Raw genomic sequence first — 26,135 nt, 5'->3', positions numbered from 1 at the left:
AGTATCCACCGCGTATCAGCTTAGGGTTACCGGGTTGTTTCAAGGTTAATCTGATTGAATCCTGCCACATGTTGGAAAGTAGACCCCACTGGCGTTGCGTGACTATCAATTCAAGGACAACATGTTCACACTGGACAATCCTTCGATTGGTTACGATCCCACGCCCAGGTGGAAGGTGTCGCTCCAATGTCTAGGTGCTAAGACAAAGAGATCCCGCCTCGCTTTCCTCCTGAACCTGCTCAGCTTCCAAGCGCCGAAGCAGCTCGACATGTCGTTGACTCCTTGGCTCGACCGCAAACTCAAATGGTTTCGGTTTGTTGACCATCCCCGGAATAGCCTCCAGCTTGACCTCGATCTCCCTCCCCTGCGAATCCTTCACCTTCTCAAATCGAAATACAGCAAGCATCTGCACGACGGCGACATACACACTGGTGTTCGCAAAGTAGCGTCCCGCACAAGCTCTTCGCCCGTACCAAATGCGAGGTCGCCGGGGTCCAGCTCACACAGTGGCGTCATCTACCCTCTCTAGCTTGAACACCTCTAGATCGAGGGACGTCTTCGGGTCTTGTAGAAACCACCAAATGGGAGGGAGGAGGTATGCATCCTTTGGGATGAGATAGTCCTTGTAGATTATATCTTCCTCAGACTTGTGCGTCAGCCCCATCGGCCCGACGGGGTTCCAGCGCTATACCTCCTTCACGATGCCGTCATTGTACGACATATGCTTCCTGTCGGAGAATGTGGGGAGTTGAGATGCGTCTTTGCCGATGACGCGGTCAATCTCTTCCGGTGCGCGCACCTGGACTTCAGGAAACATCGCCAGAGCGAGAATAAGGCTCATCAGGATGGCAACTGTGCTATCCGATCCTGCGGCATAGAGGCTAACGGCTGTCCACTTAATGGCCTCTTTATCCTCCGTCCCCAATCCCAAGTCACTCCCCAGGAGGTTCGAGACGTATGACGGTTGATTGACGTCGTTGGCTATCTATTGACGAAGGAAAGCATACGGAATCTCAGCTGCAGCCTCATTGATGGCCTTCCACTCGCGCGCTGTCTGCCGGTACAAAAGGCGCGGGGAGCTCTCGGGGAGACGGTCGATGGCAGGTATAGCGTGGGTAATCCATGAGCACGGCACAAACACCAGAAAGGGATGTTCCATTGCTTGCTCGGGCAACTCAACGAAGAAATCGGACCCCTTCAATGGGGCCGTAGGTGTCTTTGTGATTGAGCCAGTGCTGGAACTCGGGCGTACCGCCCAGTGGTAGGGAGAGGATGTTGTCGAGAATTGGAAGGGGCGGTGGCTCTAATTTGATCAGAGCGTTGACTTGGACTTGGTGCGGGTGTGCGGTACCCTTCCCAGGGAGGTGAACTAAGCCCATTATCCCCTATTACGGCGGTAGAATCACCTTGTTCTCTGGCTCGCGTTTGCCTCGAGGCCAATATCGCAATCTCACGGGCGAATAGGGGGTACCAACAATCTATTGATAATCAGATAAACAGCGCATCTTCTCCTGTTTATGGAGGCCGTATTCGCTGGCTGGGGGTTTGCCGCTGCGTGCGTGTTGAAGACTCGAGTCAGGGATGTACCCTTCCTAGTAATGCAGGCAAATATACAATCAGACACAAGACACTGCATACAGAAATAGTCCATGCCTGCATGGCCAGATCCAAGCCTAGGTATTTTCAACACACTCAACAAAGTCTATGACCACCAGAATGAAGCGCATCATCAAATCTAGCATTGAATCTCTTTGCGTTGAGTCCGTTAAACCCTGTACCTCTTTGGGAGGTCGGATATCCCGGCTGCGCTGTTACGTCCTGCCCGGGGGCCCGATTACTCCGTCATTGAGGCGTATTACACCGCATATACTAGTAGTAAGCATATACATAACCCGGTAGAGCAGTGACCAGTCTCTGTAATCCTCAGAACCGCCCGAGCCCTGTTTATCATGTCCTTCCTCGACGCGGTTCTCTGAATTCGGCCCCATTACTTGGCGTTCCACTTAAACAAGCAGCTCTGCCCCCTCTCTCTGTCCGTCATCCCTATCAAGGGACAGGAACGGAGGAGGGGGTTGTGCTGGATGGCTACTTAGTGTGTGTAGCATTAGCTTCTTGTAGTGAACGGTTTTTTTAGGAGGTTGAGTAGGGTGGTTTGACGCGGTTGCTTTTATACTGAGATGGCCACTTGGATTAGGATAATGAGATGGTAGCATGTCCTGGTGTCGTGGTGATATATCAGGAGATAAGATACAAAGGGTCATTGTCATTCAGGTCTTGACCCCATTGTTATTGAAATAAGTCCCCATACAGATATATATATCAAGGATGTGTGCAATCCTGCGATTGACAGGAGGAGCCCATACAAACAACATGGTTAGGTCTAAATATATATTTAGACTGGGCGGTACTCCATCGGTCACTGGCTGATATAATCATGAGGCTACTAGTTACGAGTGGTACTTACTGAATTGTCCCTCCTGCATGATTGAGAAGAGATGCACTTATCCAGCGGTGTGCTGTATGGAAAGAAGAGTATAGTACCATGCATACACGGTACACCCTTACGTCGACAGCAGATAGTGGAATTGAAGGCGAAGGGAAGGCCGGTGACAGAAGTAAGCTGACGAGACAGGCTACTCCAGAGTAGATCTCACGAACGCACGCGCTCACGATCTAAGCGACTTGTCGAGAATCGAGATCCATGGTTCAAAGTAAGCGATCGTTTCATCTTACTCGACGATAGAGGTAGACTCCGTAGCTGATCGCTGGCGAAATTACCTCAATGGTTCCAAATGCGGACCAAGTTGATCCACCGATCGCCAGACTTTCATTCTCCATGATTTTCTCTATGAGATTGAGACTGCAGATGAAGGATCATTTGCACGTTTGGTGGAGGAGTTGAACAGGCTTGCCAAGAGGAACTGATGTATAGAAGGGTACATTATTAGGAGGTCTCGTGGTGAAGAGCACAAGATCGGCGAATGGCGCTTAGCAATGGCACTGTGGCAGTGGCAGTGGTATTTGGGGAAACGGTCCTACCTCGGGACGGACAGACTTTTGGGAACGGAAGTGAGACATGGCGGTTCTTAGCCATGCAGCTGCGGGACGGAGAATGCTTCCTCAGCAAGGTTGCGATAGCGATAGAGTCGATTCAGGGGTCAACCTCGAACATTTCCGCAAACGTCAGAATTGGAGGGCGAGCTGAGGTTCCATGGTTATCTTGAACAGTCGTTCTCCAGAATCCTGCGCAGGCCACCCGAACATAGCGACTCCACTTCGGTTCTCCTCCCGTCCGAGCGCAGCTGAGGTCTGTTAGCGCTTGGGATAGAGCAGACAAGGGGACTCCAGAGTCCAGACAGAGTAAGCAGTCGTTGTGAAAAACTTCGTATCACTGTGGAGGACCGCGGCTGGTTCCTGGCGAAAAGAGGAGGTGGTTGGTGTGGCTGCAGCTAAAGATGCACACTTGCAGTAGTCCAGCAACTTGTCCAGGCCTTGGGGTCCCCGAATTGCTTTTTCCCTTGATCCCAGACCGACCTGCACGTTGGACGGTTTGCTGTCGCTGTCGCTGCTCTGGCGACGTCTGAAACTCAACCTGGCGAGTTTGCTGTCATACCTGCTGGCTCAGGAATTAGAGGGCAGTGGTTAGTATGGTAGTGACACTGGTAATTGGAAAGGAGCTCGTGCAACTGAGACAGGGACTCGGCTGGAGCTGGCTGGCTGGCTGGCTGGCCTGCTTCTGGCGGCCGTTTCGACTTCTGCCCCCTTCCACGCAACCAGCCGAAAAAGAAAAGAAGAGCAGAAAAAAATAAAATAAAAAAATAGTCTCCAGGCAAAAGCAGGGTCAGGACGCAAAAGAGAGTGAAAATCAGAAGGAAATCAGAAGCAAATCCGGCATCCATACTCTATAATTCTGATAATAATAATCAGCAGCTTCCCTGCAGACGAACGGTTCGCTCCTTTTAGGCTCTCCTTTTCTCCTCCATCCAGATCGGCACAGCGTCCACGACACTCGCTCTTCTTCCACTCCTCCACCAACTCCCCCCCCTCTTTCTCCCTTATCTTTTTTGGGTCTTGCTATTCTTCTTCGCTACGCTATTTTTATTCTCTCCCTTTTCGTTTCAGCCTTCTCGCCTCCTGCCTTCCAATCAGCTTTCCAACCCCTCTCCGTCTTGCGCGATACCGTCGCAATCCCACAACTTATGCTTCTCCTGCCCATTCCCTTCGGAGCCCCTGATCGCTGAACTCTTCAAACACCCCTCGATACAGGCCGGAGAAGCCCGGTTCTTCTACTGATTGGTCTCCATTACCAATGTTGTGACGAAGCCCACGACTTGCCGCGACGATTCATGATTTACAACCCCGCAGACACCGACCCCGACCCTCGATAATTCGGCACGATGCCTTTCTCTACCTCCTCCTCCCACTCCTCCACCGCCGAGGTCACAACCACCCCGCTCGCAGACTACTTTTGGATAGCCGGTGTGGACGGCGCTGAGATTCTAGACACCTTTCGCAAGCTAGGGGATGAATACCGCATCTCCAACGCCGCCGCTCCCGGCCCCGCGGTGACCGACACCATTGAGGAAGATGCCGACGCCGAGGACGCTCACGATCCCCGTCTGGACGGTCTGCTCTCCCGAAACCCTTCCGTGATCGGTCCTCCCAGCTCCCAGCAGCGTCTCTCATTTCGCTCCGACAACTCAGACCACAACGCCAACGGCACGCACAGCAACCGCAGTAGTATGACGATCAAGGGCGGTGCCGCTCCGTCACCGCGCGGTTCTGCGTTCCTGGGACTGGAAGACTTTGACTTTGACAAGGCGCTGTTCAAGTTTGCCTCGGAGAGGGATTCGTTCCTGTCCGATCTGAGTCTCAGTGCTGGTGCCATCACGCCGCAGGCACGACCACGGTCGAGGGTGCGCACTCAAAAGATCGTTTCCGAGGACCCGCAGCCATCAGGACTACTCCGATCTGGAATTGGAAGTGTACGGCGGCACATGTCGTTTCGTGACATGAACAGCATGAAGAGGCAGCCGTCGGTGGCTCGTCAAGGTGGGTACACTTACACTGCAGCGGATAGGCAACCATTGCTAACCTGTCCAGCCTCGATTCGTACCTCGCGCCGTCTGAGTAACTACAATTCCGTGATCCCCGCACCCCAGCCGTTGGAAATATCCCCGACCATGCATCCTCTGAAACGCCGGTTCGAACCAGTCCTCCTCGACCGATACCCTCCAAAAGGCATGGCCGAGGATGTGAAGCAGCGCGCCCACTTTCCCGACTACGTCCCCATGTTTGCATTTCCAAATGACATCAATATTGTCTCTTCCGATCAGAGACCGCGGTCGACGTGGCATGGATTTGCCATGACAAGTGACAATGGAGCTCGTTTACACGCGATATGTGTTATTGTTTGGATTCCGTTGAACCACCAAGCGGCAGACCAACTGGAAAAATGCTGCGAGGAATGGCGCAAGGATAACATGACTGACGAGGAGCGAGAACTGGCAGCGAGCCTGGGAGAGCGGCTAGCTCAGGAGCGCGCTAAGCTCTCCCGGCTCCTAGCCCAGCTTCCGACGGTGCCATCCGGCTCTGAATCGAGAGAACAGCTGGAGGACGAAATCAGCGCCGTCGAGGAAAAGATTGGCTTGATGACCGACCTTTTGCGCCCGGTGCGTCATGGAGCGGCATCAAAGATCGAAGGTCTGACCGACGGCGACACTGGTTTTTGGATTCCTCGCGCCTACGGTATCCTGGGCCGCGAAGAGAACATGACGAGTTTCTGGAAAGAATGGCTCAAAGCTGTCATTGTTCCTATGACTGACAACAGCATCCAGCGCGTACCCCCGGCATCCCCTCGGATGGGCGTATGGCAGCCGCTGGAACGATACGTAATGAATCTATGCACCGAAGCTTTCAGCCCTAACACTTCCAAGACACAGGTGGAACTGGCGGTTCGGGAACTGCGCCTATTTGCTCGAAAGGAAGCCACCAATGAGCTGCCGGGATCTCGAAACACCGATCTATATGCGTTGTTCCGGACCTTATCGCTGGCCAATATCATCATCCTCTTCGAGTATGCGCTCACCGAATCGCGGATCATCCTGTTGTCCTCGCACACATCCATGCTGTACCTTGCTACGCGGGCTCTGGTTGACTTACTGTTCCCGATTCCCTGGTCTGGCGTACTGATCCCTGTCCTTCCGGCACGGTTGATCCAGGCTCTCGAGGCGCCTTGTCCTTACATTGTCGGTATCGAGCGCCGATACGAAAAGGTTGAGCTTCCTTCGGACGACTTTGTCCTGGTGGATCTTGACCAGGACATGATTGAAAGTACCATCAAGCCAACCCCGCTGCCACGCCACCAGAGGAGGAAACTTCTCTCTCTGCTCCAGCTCGCCGCTCCCCATCACAGCCGATACGGAGTCCCCACTGGTCCTCCTGCTTATGCTATTGAGACCTTCCCATTTGACGCGTTCATGTCTGAGAACCCAGGCATCTACCACTCCAAAGCACAGTCGACACATCTGGCAAAATATGTAGGACTCAATTCTGGATCGTTTGGTCAAAGCGCTGTGCCACCCAACTCTACCCAGCCGCTCATCTTCAATGCTTTCCTGCATGCCCGTAATGAGCAGGCCGCGTCGAGAGGATACTCATCCAAAGGCGGAGACCGACCTGGAACGGGATCGACTTTCAAAACTGGATCTCCACCGTCGCCACGAGAAAGTTCGCCCATTTCTGGACATTTCCCACCGCTGCCCAACGCACCGGGCTCCCGCAACGATTCAGGTCTAGCCCTTCAAGCGTCACTCCGTGAGAAGCGGTCTGGCCATTTCGATGCTGCATCCCGACGCAGCTCGTCCTTTGGTATGGATCCGCGCCAGGTGCCTAGACGGCCGAGTGTCCCATTCCTGGGCCATGCACCGAACTTGTCTGTCACGACGCTGAACACTGATTATCATTCTACGTATGCACCGTCGGTGTATGCGCAGTCTACCGTCGCGGCCTCAACCATCGTGCCTCAGGCTGTTATCCAGCCGATCCACAACACTGAGGGCACCTGTTGGGTAGAGGGGCATTGCCTGCAGCTGCAACCGTGGGATGACAAGGCGGTCTGTTCGATTTGCGATGAGCGAGCCGATGAAAACATGTACAAGTGTGCATCATGTAAGACTTTGGTGCACAATCGGTGCGCCCACCAGATCTGCCTCGTTTGTCCTGTGGCATTCCACCCTGAGCAAGTACGGGCAGCCTTTGTTCGATGCTTCGCCAGCTTGTTCTACACATACAAGAAGTTTCTTCAGCCGGCCAGTGGGGACAAGAAGAAGGCGGGTCTCACATACAGCTTCAACATGGATGCATTTTTCAAGAGCTTGCCTGGTGAGCACGCAGAATACATTGGTGTTTTACAGCATACTCAAGGTGAGTTTGCCTGTGGAGATATGCAGGTGGATAGTAAAACTGACGATCTAGGTTTCAACGAATTCATTAGCGACAGGGAGAGGATGAATCCCAAGGCCAAGGACCCGCGGATGGCACTCTTTGACGAGATCATCCTGTCAAAGCGGAACCGAGGCCGGTCGTCTCTCTTCTCGAGCCGGTCGACCACCGACTTTCTATCTGATACTTCGAACCACCTTTGGAGGACTGCAAGTGCCGCCTCCTTTGCCGCGGGCAGGACCCAGCAAAACCTTTCCGGGGACTACACCCGAGTTGTCACACGAGGTATGTCGTACTGGGTAGCACCTGTACATCATAACATCCACGTTACTAATGCCGCAGCAGCCCCAGCGAAGCTTGATGCCAGTCTCATGAAAGAGCCCCGCATGATTCACGGGGCTCCTCGGGTGTCAAAGACGGCCAACAACGCTCGGCGGAAGCCCCTCCCCAAGCTCATGAATGGTCTCGCAATCTCCCCGCCGTAAGGGAGGACGGACGATGGTTGGTGGAGTGTTCTCGTCCCGGACGGTATCATCTGGATGCTATCACGACAACCGCCACGTATTCCTCCTCCTATCTGACACCTCCCAGACCAATTGCGGGCCAGGCGCTCCGCGCGGGCTGCGTTGCGGAACTTTTCGACCCTTAGACTGGGCAGCTCAGCCAACATTGAAACACTCGCTACCTTGCTCCTCTCCTGATCTCTGCCAGACCACGGCATTTCCCGCGTCCGACGCGAAGAATCTGACGTCAATTTCCTCAATAAAAGTTTTAGACTCGCGGGCTGGACACCTCTTTCGTTTCTTTTTAACAATCCCTTGTCGATCTGCAGCAGCGGCTGCAGCTCGAGCTCAACCTGATCTGATCTTCTTTATGACCACCCGTCAGGGTCTCATGAGCTTCTCATGTGCCCGCTGGTTTCATAAAAGGTCCCGAACCGCACGAACCCTTGTACAGTTATTGGCACATACATGCATGATAGACATACTACTAATCACCCGTGGGCACGGATACCGGATTGGGGGGTTGTATTTGCAGGAAATCGGCCATGTTTTGTTCATGTTGGATCTACTGTTTTGTCTCCTTTTTATACCCTTGATACACTTCTCTCGTTTCTTGAGATACCAAGTCACAATCTCATGCTCACGCTTGATTCACTGTCGTAGCTTTGTATGAGCAGCAGCCTGGAAGCCGGAAGTATTCACTACCTTGCCTCCTCGCTCCAGCCAGCCACTAAGAGCCGTTTTCTTGATGACGGCCAGTCCCTGGGCCAATCCTCCGGGGATCATGTACCGACGGACAATTATGGTAGGACCGGGTGCCAGGGAAGCTCTCTGGACGGTGGTAGGTGGATATGGGGAGGTTTTTCCTCGTATCACGTAGGAGATGTTGCATTGGATGAGAGATCAGGGTGTTTTCGAATGTCATACATTCATTCCGTCCATTAATAATACCCTTCGCGGAGCTTCATTCTCTACATTAATAATGGTCTTTGCTGAGCTTCATTCTCAACCTGATCCACCCCGAGGAGCAGCTCAATTAAGCCGTGACCATTGACCGTCTCAAGCAAGTCTCAACCCTTCGGTGATCGGTATAGACGACCCCTAAACTTTGGCTCATTACCCATTCATCCTTTTACCCAGTTTTACCCCGATCTTACCCCCCAGCTGCATCAAAGCCAAGGCAGCGCCTGATTGGCGGAATAAATTGTGCCGCAGCAAAGGCCGGGGAAATTTAGCCGTCGGATGCGCCCAAAATCTCCCTTCCATTTGGCCAGTCTCTTGGGTGATCGCGCTCCTCCATGCTCCATCGATCTCCATCCAATTCCAGACGCTCTCACCTTCTGTTCGCTTTTTTGTTTCGCTGTTCGCTGCGACTCGTGAGAGGCAGAGAAATGCCCCTCTCTCCCGTAGCCCGTCTTTCCTTCTGGTCCTGATCGGACTAAGCCCGGTTGGTTGCGCGCTCACGCTCTTATCCTGCTTGCATTCCTCCTCAGATACGGACGGGGGAAGACGCTCTTTGCCCGACCTGCGTTGTGTTGCCTGGTCTGTTGGCCATAAGCAAGGTAAGCTATAGATTGCGGCTTTTCCGTTGGTGGTTAACTATTTCTCCCTTATGTTTCTCTGACTATTTCCTGCTTCCTGCTCCCCGACCGGCGGCCGCGGTTAATAACAGGCTGTTATAACTGTCTACTAGTACTACCTGGTGGCTTGCTGCTACTTTCCCCTTCCTTCCTTCTCTCTCTTCTTCCCTTTCTGTCTCGTCTCGTCGATGCTGGCCCAGTTCACTCGTTCATTCGTTACTTAACTGACTGTGGCAAAAGGAAATCGGTTTCCGCGGATCATCAATGCGACTCCACGTTTCGTCCCCAAATTATCCCTCCTCTTAGATCGCTGCATTACGCATATCTATCAGATTCCAATATCTACGCACGTACACCGGACATACAACGTACTATATTTCTGCCCGCGCCATCTCAAAGTATGCCTTGAAAGATGATGCAAACCGCCCTCCATCAACCTGTGGCTACCACCCTGCGAGCCGACGCACCCGTCAACAACACAACGACCACCACTACTCCCTCGACCACAATCCTCAAGGGAGCTTCCGCCTCCTCAGCACTCCCATTCCCTTCCGCGCTTCTTCCGCAGGATCCCCCACGCACCGTCGTTACAGTTTACGGGCCGGGCCAGGACACGATCGTGCAGGTGGTCGCAGACGTCCTCGGAAAGCCATGGACAACCGAGACCTCGCTCTCAGCACTCGGACGGGGCAGCAGCGCAGTGGTCGTCGGCATCCGCGCGACGGATCTCGCGGGGAGTTTGCAAGAGGCAGGAGCGGGATTCGACCGGTCCGCGTGTATACTGGTGAACTTTCACGGCGTCGATGACGGGTCCTTCCCTGAGGAGTCGCTGACGGAGCTATGCGACTACGAGTTCCTGTACTCGCTGCGGAGCCCCTTTTTCCGGCGCGACCTGACGCGCTTCCTCTCGCTTATCTTGGGCCAGACGAGGCCGCATGAAGATCTGAAGACGAAGAACCGCACGAATTTCATTTCGACGACGTTTCCGGATGTGCATGCGGCCTTGCCGAATTTGGATATTCTCTCGGTGGGATCGGATGCTGTGGAAATCCGTGTGGATTTGCTGGTTGATCCGGAGCCGCTGCAGAGCGACGGTAGGAATGCGAATGCGACTGCGCAGCCAAGCCCCGTGCCGAGTCTGCGGTATGTAGGGCAGCAATTGATGCTCCTGCGGCAACACACGGAGATGCCGATTATTTTTACGACAAGGTGCACAAAGGAGGGAGGCAAGTTTCCCATGGACGACCCGAATCTGTTCTACCGGTACCTGCGGCGCGCGATCCAGTGGGGCGTCGAGTACATCGATGTGGAGCTGTGGCTCCCAGAAAAGGTGCGCCGGTCATTAGCAGAGGTCAAGGGGAACAGCGTGATCATGTCTGCGTTCCACGACTATTCTGGCGAGTGGAAGTGGACGTCGCCCGAAGCACCGAGAATCTTCGAAGAGAGCGCCAAGTATGCGGATATCGTCAAGATGATTGCGATGGTGCACAGCGTCGAGGCGAACTATGAGCTGGAGTATTTCCGGTCGACGGTCAAGCAGACGCATGGGGCGTATCCGCTGTTATCAGCGGTGAACATGGGACAGCTAGGACAGCTGTCGCGTGCGCTCAATACAGTCTTTTCGCCCATCACACATCCGCTCCTCCCCATGATCGCCGCACCAGGCCAGTTGACAGCGGCCGAAATCAATGAGGCACTCCACATCATGGGCCAGTCTCCCAAGCGCGACCTCTACGCCATCGGCTCCTTCCGCGCAACGCCGCAGTCCATGTTTATGGAGAAATGCTTCAACGAGCTCAGCCTCCCGCACACACTCACCTCCATCGACCGCGGCCCACCGGGCTCCCTCGAGCGCGTAATCAGCCAGCCAAGCTTCGGCGGCGCCGCCCTCCACCCACCAATTCCCAGCAACTCGCGGCTCCCCGCTGTAAGCGACGCCGCGCGCGCAATTGGCCTCGTAGACACAATTGTCGTAACAAGCCCGGGGACTCTCGTTGGCGAAAACGCCAGCTGGAAGGGCATCCGCGCGACATTGACGCGGGACTACGTGCCCAGCGCATACCGCAATCGCGCGGCAATTATCCTCGCAAGCTCTGAGAGCGAAGCCTCGTCGAGCATCTTCGCGCTGCGCAGCCTTGGCGTCGGCGCAATCTACACAGTCGGGTTCCGGGGAACGGGCCCACTAGCCGAGGGCCTCGAACCGTTTACCACGATCCAATCCGTGAAACTCGTCGAGCAGCCCTTTGTCATCGTCTCGGCTCTCCCGCCGGAGAAATCCCTCCTCGTGCAGCCGCTTCTCCGCCACTACCGCAGTACAGGACGGGCATCTCCGCCCTCGACACGGGGGAAAGTCTATCTTGACCTCACCCGCGGAGAGAGAAATGGAGATCCGCTGGGTGTTGCGGAGCGGGCTGGGTGGACGGCGTACGGGATCGAGGACGTGAATGCGTGGACGACGGTTGAGACGCTGAGGCTGCTTGTTGGGCAGAATGTGCCTTTTGATTTTGTGAGGATGGCGTCGGGGAGGATTATTTGATTTGTCTACTGGTATCTGCATTACATTTCCAGCTATTTCCCTGCATGGCTCTTTTTTTCCGGTTCAGGAATACATACATACGATATTCGACGAGTGTAGATCCACCCAGCTTGACTTTAATTGTTGTAGCAATGTAGATACGAGCGATACGAGCACTACCCCTAAGCGAAGGACAAGGGAAGGGAGAAGAAGAAGAGAGAGGTAAATAAACGCCGATCCGGCCCTCCGTCCGCCCCCATTCAGGGAAAATCCCGCTCTGCGGCCTGCCCACATTCTTCCGATTCTGTGCAGAAGAACCTTGAGGGACAGGGTGGCAGTGAGTGGCCCTCCCACGGTCCACCCCAGAATCTCCCCCTCCAGCCCGGGGCTCGCCTGACTCGCTGAACGAGCCATCCCCGCATCGGTTGTATCTCCGCCTGCTAGCCTGGAATCCGTTAGCGCAGGCTAGCCGGATATTGGAGGTGCGCCGCTTGTTGAGGTCGGCTGGCCGCTGGTCCTGCAATAAGAATCTGTGCGCACTGGCTGGCTCTGCGCTTTTCCGTCCCCCGTCCCCCTTCCTCCGGCTGGGGTTAGAAGACTCCGGGGTTGCGTTGCCGTTGAGTGACCTGCGTGGAGCGGCGTGGGCGTGGGCGTCCACTGGACCTTGGAGACTCGACTCGACTTGAGAGACGAGCTAGACTAGAGTTTCTGAGTTATTATTAACGTACCACCCTCCCTCTCCAGCTTTTCTCCACTTGATCTCTTTCGACCTGATTCTCCATGTATTTTTCCTCTCGTTGTTGTCGTTAACACTGGCATTTGGCTTGGACTGGATTGGATTGGAAACGGTTACTGGCAGAGTGCGACTCGATGGTGATGTCTGCCCGCCCAACCGTCAGCATCGACCGGCTGACGCCGCGGCGTGTTACCGCTGAGCCGCGAGAGTCGATGAATTGTAAGAGTTGTCGGAAGAGAAAGGTGCGTTCCATGCTGCTGCTTTGCTTTTTTTTGCGATTTTTGTCTCCCCCCCTCTTGAGCTCTGTTTGCCATTTGGTCTCTCTTTTGAGCTGAGTGAGTGATTTATTGATTTCCACTAGATAAAATGCAATCGCCTCCGACCCAGCTGCGAGGCATGCAAGGTATTCCAGTGTGCCTGTATCTATGGTCGGTCCCGTCCCTCCACGCCATCCCATCCCATCCCAGTTTACTCCAACCACAACAATTCGCGAAACATGCTAAACAAACACAGACGCCGTCCCCAAAAAGCGCGGCCCGAAAACAGACGTCCTCGAAGCCCTGCTCAAACGCGTCGATGGCCTCGAGAAGCGTCTCCAGGACGACAACACGCATCCTCTCTCGCCGTCATCGCCCGTAAAGGATCTCTCGCCGCAGTCCCAGGCCGCCGCCGCAGCGGCGCAGGCGGCTTTTCCTTTAACCGCTCAGACGCAAGGGCACGGTCAAAGCCAGGCGCAGGCGTATGCGAACTCGAGCCCTGTTGTTCATCATGGGTATGTGTTTCCGCCGATGGGTCAGGGTCATGGTCAGGGTCCGTTGCATGGGCAGCCGCAGACGCCCGGCCTAGCTCAGGCGCAGGCGCAGCCTGGTCGGGTCCCCGATGCGATGCTTGATGCGTACTTTGCGCGATTGCACGGCAAGCCGTTCTTTATTCTTGATGAGGCGGCGACGCGGGCGAGATCTGCGGCTGGGACTTTGCCGGGGTATCTTGGGATGGCGGTTTATGCGCTGACGCTGAGGTATGTTTGCTTTTCTTGGTTGCCTTGAGGCTTTGGATTTGGGTGAGGGCACTGCTGATATTCGACAGATACACCACGGTCAACCCCCCGCCCGGGAGTTTAGAGTACGCGCGACAAGCTCGGCGCATGGTCGATATTGATCAGCCGTCTATTGAGAATCTACAGACGCTGCTGCTGCTCTCGCAGACGTTTTATGCTTATGGCTGTGGGAAGAAGGCGTACATGACATTAGGTGCGTCTATAACCTCTCTTTGTGAAGCATGCTGACGGCTCAAGGAAACGCCGTCTCCATGGTCCTGGCCCTCGATCTCTACCGCGAACTCCCCGCCTCCCATCCCGCACCTCCGCTCGAACGCGAGATGCGCCGCCGCCTCTTCTGGGCCGTCTACGTGATGGACCGGTTTCTCACCTGCGGCTCCAAACGACCTTGCCTCATCGCCGACCACTCCATCGTCGTGCGCCTCCCATCCAGCTCGTCAGCCTCTGACCCGGGCGACGTCTTCAACCCCGTCGGCCCCAACATCCCGTACTCGTCGGACCGCCGCAAAACCTCTGGCTCCTGCTCCGCCCTCCTCGTCGACATTTCGCGCATTCTCGGCGTGACACACCGCTACCTCGCCGCCGGCGGCGTAAAAGGCGACTCGCACTTCCCATGGCACGCATTATCGAATCTCTCCAAAATCAGACAGGAACTGGACCTTTGGGCCGCCGGCACACACGACCTCTTCGCCTCCATCGAAGCACTCTTCGGCCATCCGGAGAGCACCCTACTCCTCCTCTCAAAACTCATCTACCACCTCGTGCACTGCCTGCTCTACCGCCCCTTCCTCCCCATCGACCTCGCCGAGCTCCGCGGCTCAGGCCAGCACCAGAGCTGGCAAATCGAAGCAACAACCCTCTGCTTCTCGCACGCAAACGCCATCGCCGAACTCGTCGAGCTCGCGCGCCACGCGCCGAGAATCGAGTGGCCGGATCTCGTCGCATACTGCCTCGCCGTCGCGGGGACGGTGCACATCCACGGCGTGCACTACCACGGGCGCCGCGACGGGGAGGTCTTTGCGTCGTCGCCGGATTTCCTGGCGCGGGAGATGCACCAGCTTGCGTGGTTGAGGCAGTCGTGGACGGGCGCGCAGCATCATCGCGATTTGCTCACGACGCTATCGGCGTGTCATGCGGATTTGGTTAGGACGCTTGCGGCGCGTCCGGTGCGGTTTGCGCCGGTGTTTCATCTTGAGGATTTTCTGGACAGATATCCGGGGCTTGTTGTTGATGGGGGGCATGTTAGGCTTGTTGATGGGGATGAACAGTATGCCCATTCCCCTTGCCAGTTTTTCCTTGGGAGATAACCTTGGGAGATAAGTATACTAACAAAGATATAGGCTGGAACTCGACCCGCAACTCCTCTACGCGCCGACCCTCCCCTCACAACAACCGCACCTCCACACCTCGTCACACGTACACGCCCGCCACCACTCCACCTCCTCCGCATCCCTCTCCTTCCACCCACATCACACCTCCCCAACATGGCCCGACATCCCCACAGACCCGGACCTCCTCGACCCACAAACCCATTCCCACCCACACCTCGCCGGCACCGCAGGATCCGTCTTCTCCCCAACCCTCCCGCAACCGCCGTCATCAAGTACATCGCCCTCCTTCCTCCACCCGCAATCGTTGGGTGCCAGCACAGCCAGCAACGGATCCATCAACATAAACAGCACGCTCCACCCGCAAATCGAAATCCAATACGCGACCTTCCCATTCGAGTCGACTCCCGGACCTATCGGCGAGTCGCCGGAATCCGTTCCCTCGTCGAATGCCGGGCCGTCGGGTTCCGGTGCAAGCGCAGGCGGGTCCGCGAATGAGGAGAAGGATCCGTTCTTGAGTCTCCTGGAGCAGATTGCGGAGAATGAACATAGTCAGGGCGGGCCGAGTGAGTTGGATTTCTTTTTGGAGGGGTTGGATGAGAAGGCGGCTTAGTTCTTCCGGATGGCAAGGGGGAGGGAAGAAAGCGGGGTTTGTACAATCTTGTAAAGCGAGTGTCTATAGGGTTGGATCAGCGTGAGCGTGGAGTTTGGAGTCTACGGGTATGGGTGCGGAACTCCTTCCGGGCTCATGGAATCGGGACTATTGATTGATTGATTGATAACATGGACATGGACGAACTGAACATAAATGAGATAAAGCAAATGAACATATGAAGCCAAAAAGTCCTTACTCCGCCTCAGCCGACATGCTGACAGAGTACTGGCTCACTACTGCTGACGATGTTATCTCAGTTCGTTTCTCTCGGCAGCGCTGGAACTATAGCTATACCCTGACGTCATGACAGGAACCCCCATTTTGATACAACACCACGCCATATCTGCGCTTCCTCCGAAGCAAATCGCATGAGGTATTTAATCGCTGTTCTGCATGAAATAGATACCTACTACCTCGCGGACAGCCCGAATCAATTTAAACCAACAAAGGCCCCAAGTATGGATACAAATACAAGTATATCAGATACAATCCCCCTCTACCTCGCCGACAAGCTCTCGCTCGAAGAAGCGATTCAACGCGGTCCGCTCCCCCCCCCCAACCTGCGTCTTTTCTATTCCTAAGCCCTTCTTCCCCCCTGAAGTCCATGACCAAGCTGAAACTCACCAAGAAGAACAGTAACAACACACCCCCCCTCCAAGAGAGACCTCCTCCTCTCAATCCTCTCCGAGGCAAAATCCCTCCCCCGCGAAATCGACACGCACCCGACGAGTCCGACGCCCGATCGCCCGGGTCCGGCGCAGGAGCGGCTTTTGGACTTTGTGAGGGCTTTGCAGAATCCGGGGCAGGTAGGTGGGAGATGGGGCGGAAGTGCTGGAAGCGGTACCGGTACGGATGGGAGAGGCTATGGGATTGATCTCGATGCTGGGGAGGGGGCATTCGGTCCTGGCCGTGGGGGTGGAAAAGGGGATGGGGAGGATGCAGCGGAGGAGGAGGAGTACGAGCTGGTCAAGGATATAATCCGCGCATCGTTTCCTTCCTTCCCGCCACCACCTACTACGACGAAAGAAGGAAGACAGGACCTCGTCCCTGAACAGCGCCAGCGCCAGCGCCGGCGCCAATCCGCCAGCGATGAATCGCTTTCAACGTCCCCCTTCGAATCCACCCCCGCATCAGCCTCGAAGCCCGCATCATCCCTGGGGACGACGACACACCACAGACGAAGCAGCAGTACCTCCGGCCCAGCAAGACAATTCAACAACCTAATCTCCTTCCTCGCATTCATGACGAAAGAGAATCTCCTCCTTTCGCCCGGCGTCGGAGAGCGGATTGCGATTGAGATGGTGCGGGATACGTTGTCGCAGCATGGGGGTTCGATACACTCTCACTCGCAAGCACACTCATCCACAGGACCTGGACGGTATGAGGCGGGTTCGGGGGAAAGCAAGAGCATACCCTGGTTCGGCGATGCGGGTTCCGAGAGTATATCCGCCGTGGCGCTGTGGATGATCATCATGGGTGAGGAGTTATTTGCGCGTGTACATGAACAAGAAAAACAGGAAGAATTACAGCGGAGCCGCGCTGGGACACGGACAGGGGCAGGGCGAGGAGGAATCGTCCACGAGTGGGAGACGTGGATGGCGCGGTTGCAGTATTTGTCCTTGCGGGAGGATCTGAACGTTGAGGCGAGGGAGGCGGCGGCGGAGGGGGCGGCGGTTATGAGGAGGGTTTAGGCTTCCTTTTTTTTGGCTCTGGATTGGATTGAACGGTGTTTTTCTGGGTGGTGTATGTTGCGTAGTACGTTTCTTGTATATATATATCCCATATTGTGTTCCGATGTTGTTGGAGTATATATTCCAGGCGCACGGTGAAAACGTATGTATATAGAGAGATATCTATAAACACTGTATGCTATGATATGCACCAGGAAGAAACAAAACAAGCGGAAAGAAATCTCGCTATGATAGAACAGCACGTTCATCTTGATATGCATGAAAATCAACTATCCAAAACGTCAGGTAAGTCCGATCATGAGAACTTAACCCCCTTCGACGGATCCCACGTCTGCTGCTGCGCATGGGCCTGCGAATGCGAAAGTCCCCCCGGCGCACCACCGCCGAACCGAATCCCCATCTCCGGCGACCACATACCGGGCGTCATCTGCGGGACGCTGCGAGTTGGTTGGGGCGCTGTAAGCGGTTCTAGGTCGCGGGAGGGCGGTTGTGGTACCGGCTGAGGTGGTTGGTATTGTGCTTGTGGTGGTTGCTGCTGGAACTGTGGGACTGGTTGCTGGAATTGAGGTGTTGGTTGTGCGGGGGCTTGGACTTGGACTGGGGCTGCCGGTTGGTGGTGGTGTTGCTGGATAGGAATTTGTGCTGGCTGAGGCTGCGGTTGAGGTGGAGGCGCCTGGCGAATTGGCGAGATGTTTAACGATGCCATTGCGGCTGCGCTGGAAATGTCCCTGCTGCGTGTTAGCCGCACTTGAACAAAGGAGGAGGTAAAGGTAGAAAGGGAACGCACTGCTCAAGCTGCCCAGCTTCCATTCGCCTCTTCTGAACAAACGCCTTACAATCATCCCTAAACCTGCCCACAATCTTCGCGAGATCATTATAGAACTTGCGCCCAACCTCGATGTTCGAAATTATCTCCTTATACTTCAGATACCCATTCTCGAGCTCCTGCAGCGCCTTCTCACGCTCCTTCGTCGACGCATCGCCCGTATGTGCGCGCGTAAATGCCCGATTCGCCTCGCGCACCTGCGCAGCAATCTGGTCCTGCTCGCGCTGCTCTGCGAGGACCATTTCCAGATCGACGTTGTAGTCCTGCAGTCGCGACTCGAAGAGGTCTTCGAATTGACTTGCCTGGATGGCTTGCATGGGGAATTCGCGCTCTAGTCGTGCGGCTTCGCGGACGAGAGCGTGGCTGATGTCGTCGGCGCGTGCTTTGTCTTTTACGGCTTGTGCTTTGCGCTTGCGGCGGCTTTCCAAGCGATTCACTTCGCTGATGCAGCCGCGGAGCCGGCTGACCTCGTGCTCGACTTCGGGTGGGATTGTTGCGCGGCGACTGCTGGGCACGTATGCTTCGAGGTCGCGGTTTGTTCCAGTTAGCACGCGGAACACAACCTCGGAGTCTTGGAGCTTCTGCTCAACGAGGTTGTCGCTGCTCTGCGCAGAGGTAAAGTAGCCATCAATTTCACGGGACGTTGTATACAGCTTTGCTGCTGCTGTTTGGGACGGCTCGCGGGTCCAACGGTCTGTGCCGAATTTCCGACGTGATGCGTCGTCTTCGGCCTTTTCGGCGGCGAGTAGTTCCACGCCTTCTGTGTAGGCAGCCCTGTCGCTGTTTTTGACCTTGGCAATGTCCTGCAGGGATTTGCGGAGGCGGTAGAGCCCGTCTTGCTGGCGCATCTCTTCAGCGTGCGAGACAAGAGTTGGCGGGAGACCGAGGGGTTTCTCGAGGGCTTGCAGGGAGCCCGGGAGGTTGAGGGAGGATAGTAAACTAGAGGATTAGCATCGATGAATCGACTAAGCTGGGGTACATACTCGCGCAGTTTGTCAGTCATAGTTTCCAGTTCGCCAATGACCTGCTCGTTGACGAGCCGATCCCGTCTATCCGAGTAGATGCTCGCCGCAATATGCACGGCATACGGGACAAGCTTCGAGAACAGCGGCTGTCCCAGAGCCCCCTTGTCACCAAGCATCGAGATCGCATCCGTGACCTGCGGCGGCGCCTTTGCAGCGACCATACTCGCTCGGTCAATCAGCTTCAGCTCCGACTTGTCCGGCACAGGATTCAGGTAGATCAGATCGTTATCCTTCTCCGCGCGTTTCAAGTCCTCCGAAACCTTATTCTTCAGCCCGTTCAAATCCCCGAGCACAGTCCGATTGATCCACCGGCTCTCTTTCAACGCCTCATTCACACAAGCCACCGCGTCCCGCAGCCTCGCGACTTCTTCACCATACTTGCGCTTTTCCAAGCAATCCAGCGACTGCCGGTACTGCGCCGCAGCGGCGAAATGATGCTGCTTCGCCGTCATATGATGGATCCACTCGGGACTGATCGCATTCGACTTGACCGCATGCTCGCACGCCTCCGCGTAAAAATCAGATACTTGAGCCGCGAGCCTTGCGATCGACGCATCCTTCAGCCCATCTTTTACAGCCTTTTGCCAGAAGCACTCCTGTGCCTGTGCGAGCAGCAGCTCCTCCAGACTCTGCAGTGTCATCTCGTCCATGTCCTCCGGCGGTGTCGAGCGCATGTCGGGGATGATGTCGGTGCGGAGGTGCCGGAGGACGCCGGCGGATTGGCAAAAGTAGTTGCATGCCTGTTTTAGTCCGTCGGAAGTTGTGCGGTTTACGGCGAAGGCGAGTTGAGAGTAGAGGGTGGCGAGGTTGAAGATGATGTTTGCGAGTTCGAAGCGGATGTTGTTCTGCGAGTCTGTGCATAATCTCATTAGCCCTTGACTTTCCTATTCTTGACTAGATTCGCAACAGAATAACGTACCAGGTCGTGACGTATTGAACCCAAAAGCCGGATACCAGGGGAATTCCACCCCGACCTACACTTGTCAATGACTTCTCACTCGAAACTCAGGTAGGTATCGGGACGCACATCGACCGGAAACTTCCCTGCAAGCCACTTGAGCTGCGCAGCATAGGTAACCAACCTGGTTACCCCGCTAATATGTGGTTCCTGGACGTCGATCGCTTCGCTTCGTAGACGGTCGATGAGCAGCAGGTCGTCTGCGAACATATCCGGGCGCTGGTCATATTTGGAGGAGATGTACTGGGTTAGCGCCGTGGAGAGGGAAACCGTGTGCGAGCGGCGGAAAGGGATCTGGAGGATGTTGCTAAATTAGTTAATATAGCTCCCTTGTTTCAAGAAGGATCAAACGTACAAAGTCATGGTGGTGGTGCGCGGGGTTGCGCTTGGAGAGAGTTGTTGACGAGAAAATGTCCCGCACCCGCACCACAGCAACGGAACGGATGACGTTGTGATGCCTCAGGCAGCAAGCCACAATTCCGTGATGTCAGGTACAATTCGGCTAACTACTATGAGACCAGATAAAATCGTGGCTATTTATATTGACAGATAGATACTCCAGACTCCCTAAATACATCAATCCAGCTCATTGATTCGCATCTTAATATATTCAAAGATGCTCAGCAAAATCATATTGTTGACTCCCGTGCGGATCAAAATAATCGAGAGTCCTTTATACATGCTGGACCGCGCGACCGCCGCCGACGCCTCGCCGACTTCCTTCGTTTTTCCGAGCAGCACACTCTGCGCGCGCGTCTTGCGCGTATCCAGCGGGTACGTCTGCATCATTAGCTTTGTCGTTAACGTTAAGGTTGCGGGAAGGAAGGGGTCTTACGCAGAACCACGGCACGGTGCTGCAGATCGCTCCGGCGATCATGGGTGCGCCGAAGGGGGACTTGTCCGGTCCCAGTTCGCGAGCTGCAACTTGCTTGACGGTCTCATAGACCGCAAAGTAGAGGCCAGAGCCGAGTGTGTCGCGCATGGCGTGGAGTTTGAATCCGGTGTATAGGCCTCGGAAGCCGTACCGCTGGACGATCTGTCGGATGGCTTCGATTGTTCCGAGGCGGGGCTTGCTGCGGAGGGAGGGATCTCGGACGGCGTCAGGGGAGGCTTGCGCGCGATTTGACACCAGGACGGACGTTTGCACCACGTTCTTGGCCAGTTCGAAGGGACCTATTCTGTTAGAATATTTCTAGATAAATAAGCTCGATACGTACAAGCAAGCGGAGATGTGATAAGCCCGGCAATGAGACCCGCGCTGATAAAGGTAAAGGTCGTCGAAAAAGTAGGCACGCTGCCTCGTTGGTTGTACGTCTCCAGTGGAGATTGACCCGTTATTCGCTCGATAAAGTCGGAGATGCGGTGTTTGGCGGCATTGTAGGTGGAAAAGTTCACGACGCGGACCACCGTGACGCTGGCCAGAGGGGGAAGAGCTCCTATTTCCGTTAGGAAAGATCACAGTCAGACAGGAGCCAACGTACCAGCGACATAGCCACGGGGCCCTTCGGTTCGCCAGAGATATCGGATACACTGGAAGACATTTTGAAAGTTGTGCCTAGGGAGGTTAGCGCGAAGGTTACCAAGCGGAGTTTCGGACGTACGTTTGCATTCGAGTTTTGACGTTCTCCAGAGGAGTCTACGCAGTTAGCAGGGAACTTGCATCGGATCCGGCGGACATACCACAGCTAGAGTAGCGCAGATCGTCGACACGCCCGAGGCCACTTGTGTTTTGTGTCTTTTGAGAAGCCTATTTCGTGTAGTTTCGTCCATAGTCCAGCTGTTTCGTGCGGGCATTATGACAGGTGATGGTTGTGAAGGAGGGGTAAAGGGCGCATGTTCATCGTGTTTGTCAGTCATCCCGGTAGGTATCCCATTGGGGGCAGTGAGGTGATTTCAGGCAGGTTGCTTAGGCGTTACAGGTTCAAAGATGAACTGTTATCACAACGGGTAAAGTTAGGCTGGGGAACCCTATGGAACGCAAAGCGGTCTCTCAGCAGGCGAGCAGACCGTTCGGCGTCCCACAATTGTCCATGAAGTAGTCTGTTATCCAGCTCGTGGCTCTGCCGCTCTTCCTTTTATGAAAGAAGATTGGAATCGACCGTGTTCCGCACGTCGATGCGCTATCCAGCTCCCTGGGTCTCCCGGCTCCGCGTTTGGGGTAAATACAGGCCGTCGGCGCAAACGAGGCAATTAGGAGCTAGTAGATCATGAGGTTAGCAAGCAAATTCCTGTTCGAGCTGCAGAAAGTGATCCGTATACGTACAAGACAGCTCACCGCGCCGGTAGTATCCAAGTTCAAGAGCAGTAGAAGACAGGAGAAGAGAGAGGTCGCTTGAGCTGGTCTTCAGAATTGGGTTAATCGGGCGGCCCACAGAGCAGACTACGCCAACCACGAAAGGTAATGGTGGAGCTGATGCCTCTCGATCAGGCTTAGCCCATCGTGACGTCGTTGTAAAGCATCCGTACAACTCTACATCGTTACTTTGGAATACATAGCAAGTACATCAGATAGCGCAGATTGGATTTAGAACACGGCTAGCAGCAGTTCCTATCTGTTGCCTCATCTAATGCGTCCATTCTCTTGTGATCTTCCCATCTCGACTCGATTTTCTGGGCAATCCAAATCTCAGAGGCGGCCACACTTCAGTCTTCAATGTGTCGAAGAGCGGCTAACCGCAAACAGACTAGAGTGGCGAGGACCACAGGTCGGACCAAACCAGTCCGGGAGAGCTTGACTTTACCCCGCGAAAGCCTGTTTCGCAATGTCAAAGGTGTTCCAATGAGAAGCTGGATTGTCAATAAATGGTTCTGCCCCGCGACGACCAGAGGACAAACATGACAACAAATAACATGTCAATTGATTTCTGTCTTTAGAACACGAGCTCTCGTGTGGTGTGCTTGTCTTCAGGGTTCTTCCTTGACATATCAATACTAGTACGAACTAGGACTAGTCCTTCAGGAAATGACCTGATTCGGATAGGAGCTGGTTTGGCATGTGAAACTCGGCTGGTGCTCTGTGGCGGAAGAAGCGAGATATCGAACAAAGATCGAGGAGATAAGCGAAGGGGATTCCATGGATTCACATTCCAACCAAGGTGGTCGCAGAATGGTGTCGTAACTGCCATACCTTGCCGGAGTCAAAGGGAGATAAGCTGTGTTAGCTTGTATCTGACTTCTCAATGCTGGTGAGAGACCAAGGGAATCGCTCGGTTGGAACAATCTGGTGCCCTTCTACCGATGCCGGGGCATTGAACTCGATCCCAAGTTGTTCCGCTCCGGTTGCATAACTTTGATTCTGCGAGACTTCACAGATGTCTGTCTGATGCAACATCTGCTGATAAGGGATCAATAATCATCAATCACATATTTCCCTCCCAGTGCCGACATCCGTCCTTCCAGCCTACTCCGAGTGCAAACCAGTCGCGGATCGCCCGTTGATCCTCGGACCGCCTATCGGCACAATCCATTGTCAGCTGTATTGACTCTGTTGAACACTCACGACTTCACATGGCGAGGCGAGATTGATCCCAAGCATTCGTCAATAGGTCGCCGTGCCGTGCCCGAGCCCGGCGACAGCCCGACAGGAAAAAGAGCCCAATACTGCATCAGAGATATGTTGAGGAAACAATCTCCTTGAAAGAGCAGCAGGCAGTCATATGATTTGGCGCTAAACCGCTTGTGGCCGCAGCGATTATCCTCGGGACCTCGGCCGCGGCATCCCCGCAAAGTTGGTTCTCTCCGCAACAAAGCCACGGCCGCTGCTATCCACATGCTGTTTGATCCGCATTTAAAGGCTGGTCCTTAACCACTTCTGCTTGGTCGCTCATTGCGTTTGAATCCATCTCTTGTGTATCATCTCACATCCTCCAAAATGGGCAAGAAAGCACCTTCTCCCGCCTACGTCCTTGGCGTGGGCATGACCAAGTTCATCAAGCCCCGTGGCAAGGTCGACTACCATGAACTCGGTTTCGAGGCCGGTGTCAAGGCCATGCTAGATGCGAAGATCAACTACGACGAGGTCGAGCAAGGCGTTGCTTGCTACGTCTATGGTGACAGCACTTGCGGGCAGCGTGTGTTTTACCAGTTCGGCTTGACCCAGATCCCCATCTACAACGTCAACAACAACTGTTCAACTGGTTCGACCGGTCTTGCCATGGCCCGCACTCTGGTCTCCCACGGCGCCGCGGACTGCATCCTAGTCGTCGGTTTCGAGAAGATGAGCCCTGGATCTCTGCAGTCGGTCTACAACGACCGTGCCAACCCGACCGGTCTTTTCGGTATGATGATGGCCGAGACTCGCGGTGTCACCAATGCGCCGGGTGCGGCTCAAATGTTCGGTAACGCTGGCCGTGAATACATGGAGAAGTAAGCATCCGCATCGAAGCCCAGAAGCCCGGAGATACTGACTTGACAGGTACGGAGCCAAGGCTGAACACTTTGGCGAAATCGCTCGTATCAACCACGAACACTCGAAGCGTAACCCCTACTCTCAATTCCAGGATGAATACACCCTCGAGCAGATCATGAAGGCGCCGATGATCCACGAGCCCCTCACCAAGCTCCAGTGCTGCCCTACCTCTGATGGTGCCGCCGCCGCTGTTATCGTCTCCCAGGCTTTCTTGGATGCCCGCCCTCACCTGAAGGACCAGGCCGTCCTCATCGCCGGTCAGCAGCTCGCCACCGACACCAACACACTGTACAACAAGAGCTCCATCGACCTGATGGGTTTCGGTATGTCGCGCGCTGCCTGTCGCGCCGCCACCGCCGAGGCTGGCGTCAACGTCAAGGACATCAAGGTTTGCGAGCTGCACGACTGCTTCTCCGCCAACGAGATGATTACAATTGACGCACTCGAGCTCTGCGAGCCTGGCAAGGCCCACGAGATGGTCGCCAAGGGCGACATCACATACGGCGGAAAGATGATCATCAACCCCTCTGGAGGTCTGATCTCCAAGGGCCACCCCCTCGGCGCAACCGGCCTCGCCCAATGCACAGAGCTTGTCTGGCACCTCCGTGGCTGGGCCAACAACCGCCTGATCGACGGAACCGATGCGTGCCTGCAACACAACCTGGGTTTGGGCGGGGCGGTTGTTGTTACGGTGTACAAGCGCGCCGACGGTAAGGTCGCCAAGGCTGTGCCATCTGCTGAAGTTGCAAAGATCACGGGTCTCGGATACAACCCTGCTGTTGAAGCCAAGGGCTTCACTGCCGAACAGGCCAAGAGTGTTCTCAGCAAGACGGCGTCGGACTCGTGGGCGCTGGCGGATGCGCAGGAGAGGGTGCTTTCTCGTTTTTAGTTCTTTGTTGTAGATACCTCATGACTGTACAATCTAGCGATCAGAATGTAGATCTTCCAGGCTATCGCTTACTGCTGTATCCCGTTGCGTAAATTTTCCAACCGTTGAGCTCAGGCCAGGCACATACTCGGCTCGGGAAAAACATGCCCCGAGATCTGCTGACTCAGCCACACACCACCAGCATGAAAATCAAAATCTTCCACTCCGCTGATTCCTCTTCTTTTTCTTCTCATACATATCCAGGTCTCCAACATACCCTTGTTGATGGACACACATCCATTCTATCGGCAAATTATAGAACGGGACCGAGAGTGACAACTGCTCATTCAAATCCCGACGCTTGCCCTGCTCGAGAGGTTGTTGGGTTCGCTTTGAGCATACACTCCTGTTTCCGATTGTTCATCCTTTATGGAGGGGAGGAGAGGAGAGGGAGTTGATCGGCCGATTTGCATGCCTTTCTCCCGAAGAGCGATTGTGATGGATGGACAAGGGTGGTTTGGAATGGGGATTCCGACTCCCGT

The 26,135-nt window shown here is 54.9% G+C and overlaps 8 protein-coding genes across 8 annotated transcripts; 4 read left to right on the top strand and 4 right to left on the bottom strand.

Annotated features, from left to right (window-relative positions):
* Positions 1-190: 190 nt before the first annotated feature.
* Positions 191-1,379, bottom strand: BJX68DRAFT_272962 (cytochrome P450; the record flags this gene model as incomplete). Its single annotated transcript, XM_071047323.1, has 4 exons — positions 191-428; positions 504-646; positions 692-985; positions 1,194-1,379. 4 exons carry the CDS (start codon positions 1,377-1,379, stop codon positions 191-193), a joined length of 861 nt encoding a protein of 286 aa, XP_070892646.1.
* Positions 1,380-4,148: 2,769 nt separating this feature from the next.
* Positions 4,149-8,146, top strand: BJX68DRAFT_220056 (dDENN domain protein). Its single transcript, XM_071037892.1, has 4 exons — positions 4,149-5,052; positions 5,104-7,425; positions 7,477-7,728; positions 7,786-8,146. Exons 1-4 carry the CDS (start codon positions 4,398-4,400, stop codon positions 7,926-7,928), a joined length of 3,372 nt encoding a protein of 1,123 aa, XP_070892645.1. The 5' UTR covers positions 4,149-4,397; the 3' UTR covers positions 7,929-8,146.
* Positions 8,147-8,797: 651 nt separating this feature from the next.
* On the top strand, positions 8,798-12,062 carry BJX68DRAFT_259504 (type I 3-dehydroquinate dehydratase; the record flags this gene model as incomplete). Its single annotated transcript, XM_071043702.1, has 2 exons — positions 8,798-8,822; positions 9,985-12,062. 2 exons carry the CDS (start codon positions 8,798-8,800, stop codon positions 12,060-12,062), a joined length of 2,103 nt encoding a protein of 700 aa, XP_070892644.1.
* A 528-nt stretch (positions 12,063-12,590) lies between these two features.
* BJX68DRAFT_249589 (transcription factor domain-containing protein) lies at positions 12,591-16,023 on the top strand. The gene is made up of 6 exons (XM_071042142.1): positions 12,591-13,019; positions 13,139-13,205; positions 13,291-13,795; positions 13,864-14,027; positions 14,072-15,101; positions 15,175-16,023. Exons 1-6 carry the CDS (start codon positions 12,912-12,914, stop codon positions 15,773-15,775), a joined length of 2,475 nt encoding a protein of 824 aa, XP_070892643.1. The 5' UTR covers positions 12,591-12,911; the 3' UTR covers positions 15,776-16,023.
* A 48-nt stretch (positions 16,024-16,071) lies between these two features.
* Positions 16,072-16,886, bottom strand: BJX68DRAFT_219977 (uncharacterized protein). Its single transcript, XM_071037890.1, has one exon. The coding sequence runs from the start codon at positions 16,712-16,714 to the stop codon at positions 16,253-16,255; it is 462 nt and encodes a 153-aa protein (XP_070892642.1). The 5' UTR covers positions 16,715-16,886; the 3' UTR covers positions 16,072-16,252.
* Positions 16,887-17,655: 769 nt separating this feature from the next.
* BJX68DRAFT_219993 (putative pH signal transduction protein PalA) lies at positions 17,656-20,707 on the bottom strand. The gene is made up of 6 exons (XM_071037891.1): positions 20,673-20,707; positions 20,387-20,624; positions 20,279-20,333; positions 19,318-20,212; positions 18,296-19,273; positions 17,656-18,236 (listed from the first exon to the last, which is right to left on the bottom strand). Exons 1-6 carry the CDS (start codon positions 20,678-20,680, stop codon positions 17,804-17,806), a joined length of 2,607 nt encoding a protein of 868 aa, XP_070892641.1. The 5' UTR covers positions 20,681-20,707; the 3' UTR covers positions 17,656-17,803.
* Positions 20,708-20,839: 132 nt separating this feature from the next.
* On the bottom strand, positions 20,840-22,678 carry BJX68DRAFT_249583 (putative mitochondrial carrier protein). Its single transcript, XM_071042141.1, has 7 exons — positions 22,581-22,678; positions 21,998-22,514; positions 21,919-21,953; positions 21,799-21,872; positions 21,535-21,753; positions 21,153-21,490; positions 20,840-21,097 (listed from the first exon to the last, which is right to left on the bottom strand). Exons 2-7 carry the CDS (start codon positions 22,172-22,174, stop codon positions 20,894-20,896), a joined length of 1,047 nt encoding a protein of 348 aa, XP_070892640.1. The 5' UTR covers positions 22,175-22,514; positions 22,581-22,678; the 3' UTR covers positions 20,840-20,893.
* A 1,137-nt stretch (positions 22,679-23,815) lies between these two features.
* BJX68DRAFT_219947 (putative sterol carrier protein) lies at positions 23,816-25,697 on the top strand. The gene is made up of 2 exons (XM_071037889.1): positions 23,816-24,682; positions 24,732-25,697. The coding sequence occupies exons 1-2, from the start codon at positions 24,189-24,191 to the stop codon at positions 25,612-25,614; spliced, it is 1,377 nt and encodes a 458-aa protein (XP_070892639.1). The 5' UTR covers positions 23,816-24,188; the 3' UTR covers positions 25,615-25,697.
* The last annotated feature ends 438 nt before the right edge of the window (positions 25,698-26,135 follow it).

This window comes from Aspergillus pseudodeflectus (assembly GCF_044049435.1).
Source record: "Aspergillus pseudodeflectus strain CBS 756.74 chromosome Unknown BJX68scaffold_94, whole genome shotgun sequence".
Lineage (NCBI taxonomy): Eukaryota > Fungi > Ascomycota > Eurotiomycetes > Eurotiales > Aspergillaceae > Aspergillus > Aspergillus pseudodeflectus.
The sequence above is the reverse complement of the archived record's forward strand: the minus strand, read 5'-3'. Positions and strand labels throughout refer to the sequence as shown.

Excerpts from the sequence above, each read along its gene's own strand:
- BJX68DRAFT_220056 (XM_071037892.1), top strand. The coding sequence starts at position 4,398 with ATGCCTTTCTCTACCTCCTCCTCCCACTCCTCCACCGCCGAGGTCACA. Across the intron at positions 7,426-7,476 it reads TGTTTTACAGCATACTCAAG|GTTTCAACGAATTCATTAGC; the intron begins GTGAGTTTGCCT and ends CTGACGATCTAG. Across the intron at positions 7,729-7,785 it reads CACCCGAGTTGTCACACGAG|CAGCCCCAGCGAAGCTTGAT; the intron begins GTATGTCGTACT and ends CTAATGCCGCAG.
- BJX68DRAFT_249589 (XM_071042142.1), top strand. The coding sequence starts at position 12,912 with ATGGTGATGTCTGCCCGCCCAACCGTCAGCATCGACCGGCTGACGCCG. Across the intron at positions 13,020-13,138 it reads AGAGTTGTCGGAAGAGAAAG|ATAAAATGCAATCGCCTCCG; the intron begins GTGCGTTCCATG and ends GATTTCCACTAG. Across the intron at positions 14,028-14,071 it reads GAAGGCGTACATGACATTAG|GAAACGCCGTCTCCATGGTC; the intron begins GTGCGTCTATAA and ends TGACGGCTCAAG.
- BJX68DRAFT_219977 (XM_071037890.1), bottom strand. The coding sequence starts at position 16,714 with ATGCCCCCTCCCCAGCATCGAGATCAATCCCATAGCCTCTCCCATCCG.
- BJX68DRAFT_219993 (XM_071037891.1), bottom strand. Across the intron at positions 19,274-19,317 it reads ATGACTGACAAACTGCGCGA|TTTACTATCCTCCCTCAACC; the intron begins GTATGTACCCCA and ends CTAATCCTCTAG. Across the intron at positions 18,237-18,295 it reads GAAGCTGGGCAGCTTGAGCA|GGACATTTCCAGCGCAGCCG; the intron begins GTGCGTTCCCTT and ends AACACGCAGCAG.
- BJX68DRAFT_249583 (XM_071042141.1), bottom strand. The coding sequence starts at position 22,174 with ATGACTGACAAACACGATGAACATGCGCCCTTTACCCCTCCTTCACAA. Across the intron at positions 21,754-21,798 it reads GCCCCGTGGCTATGTCGCTG|GAGCTCTTCCCCCTCTGGCC; the intron begins GTACGTTGGCTC and ends TAACGGAAATAG. Across the intron at positions 21,098-21,152 it reads GCACCGTGCCGTGGTTCTGC|ACGTACCCGCTGGATACGCG; the intron begins GTAAGACCCCTT and ends CTAATGATGCAG.
- BJX68DRAFT_219947 (XM_071037889.1), top strand. The coding sequence starts at position 24,189 with ATGGGCAAGAAAGCACCTTCTCCCGCCTACGTCCTTGGCGTGGGCATG. Across the intron at positions 24,683-24,731 it reads GGCCGTGAATACATGGAGAA|GTACGGAGCCAAGGCTGAAC; the intron begins GTAAGCATCCGC and ends CTGACTTGACAG.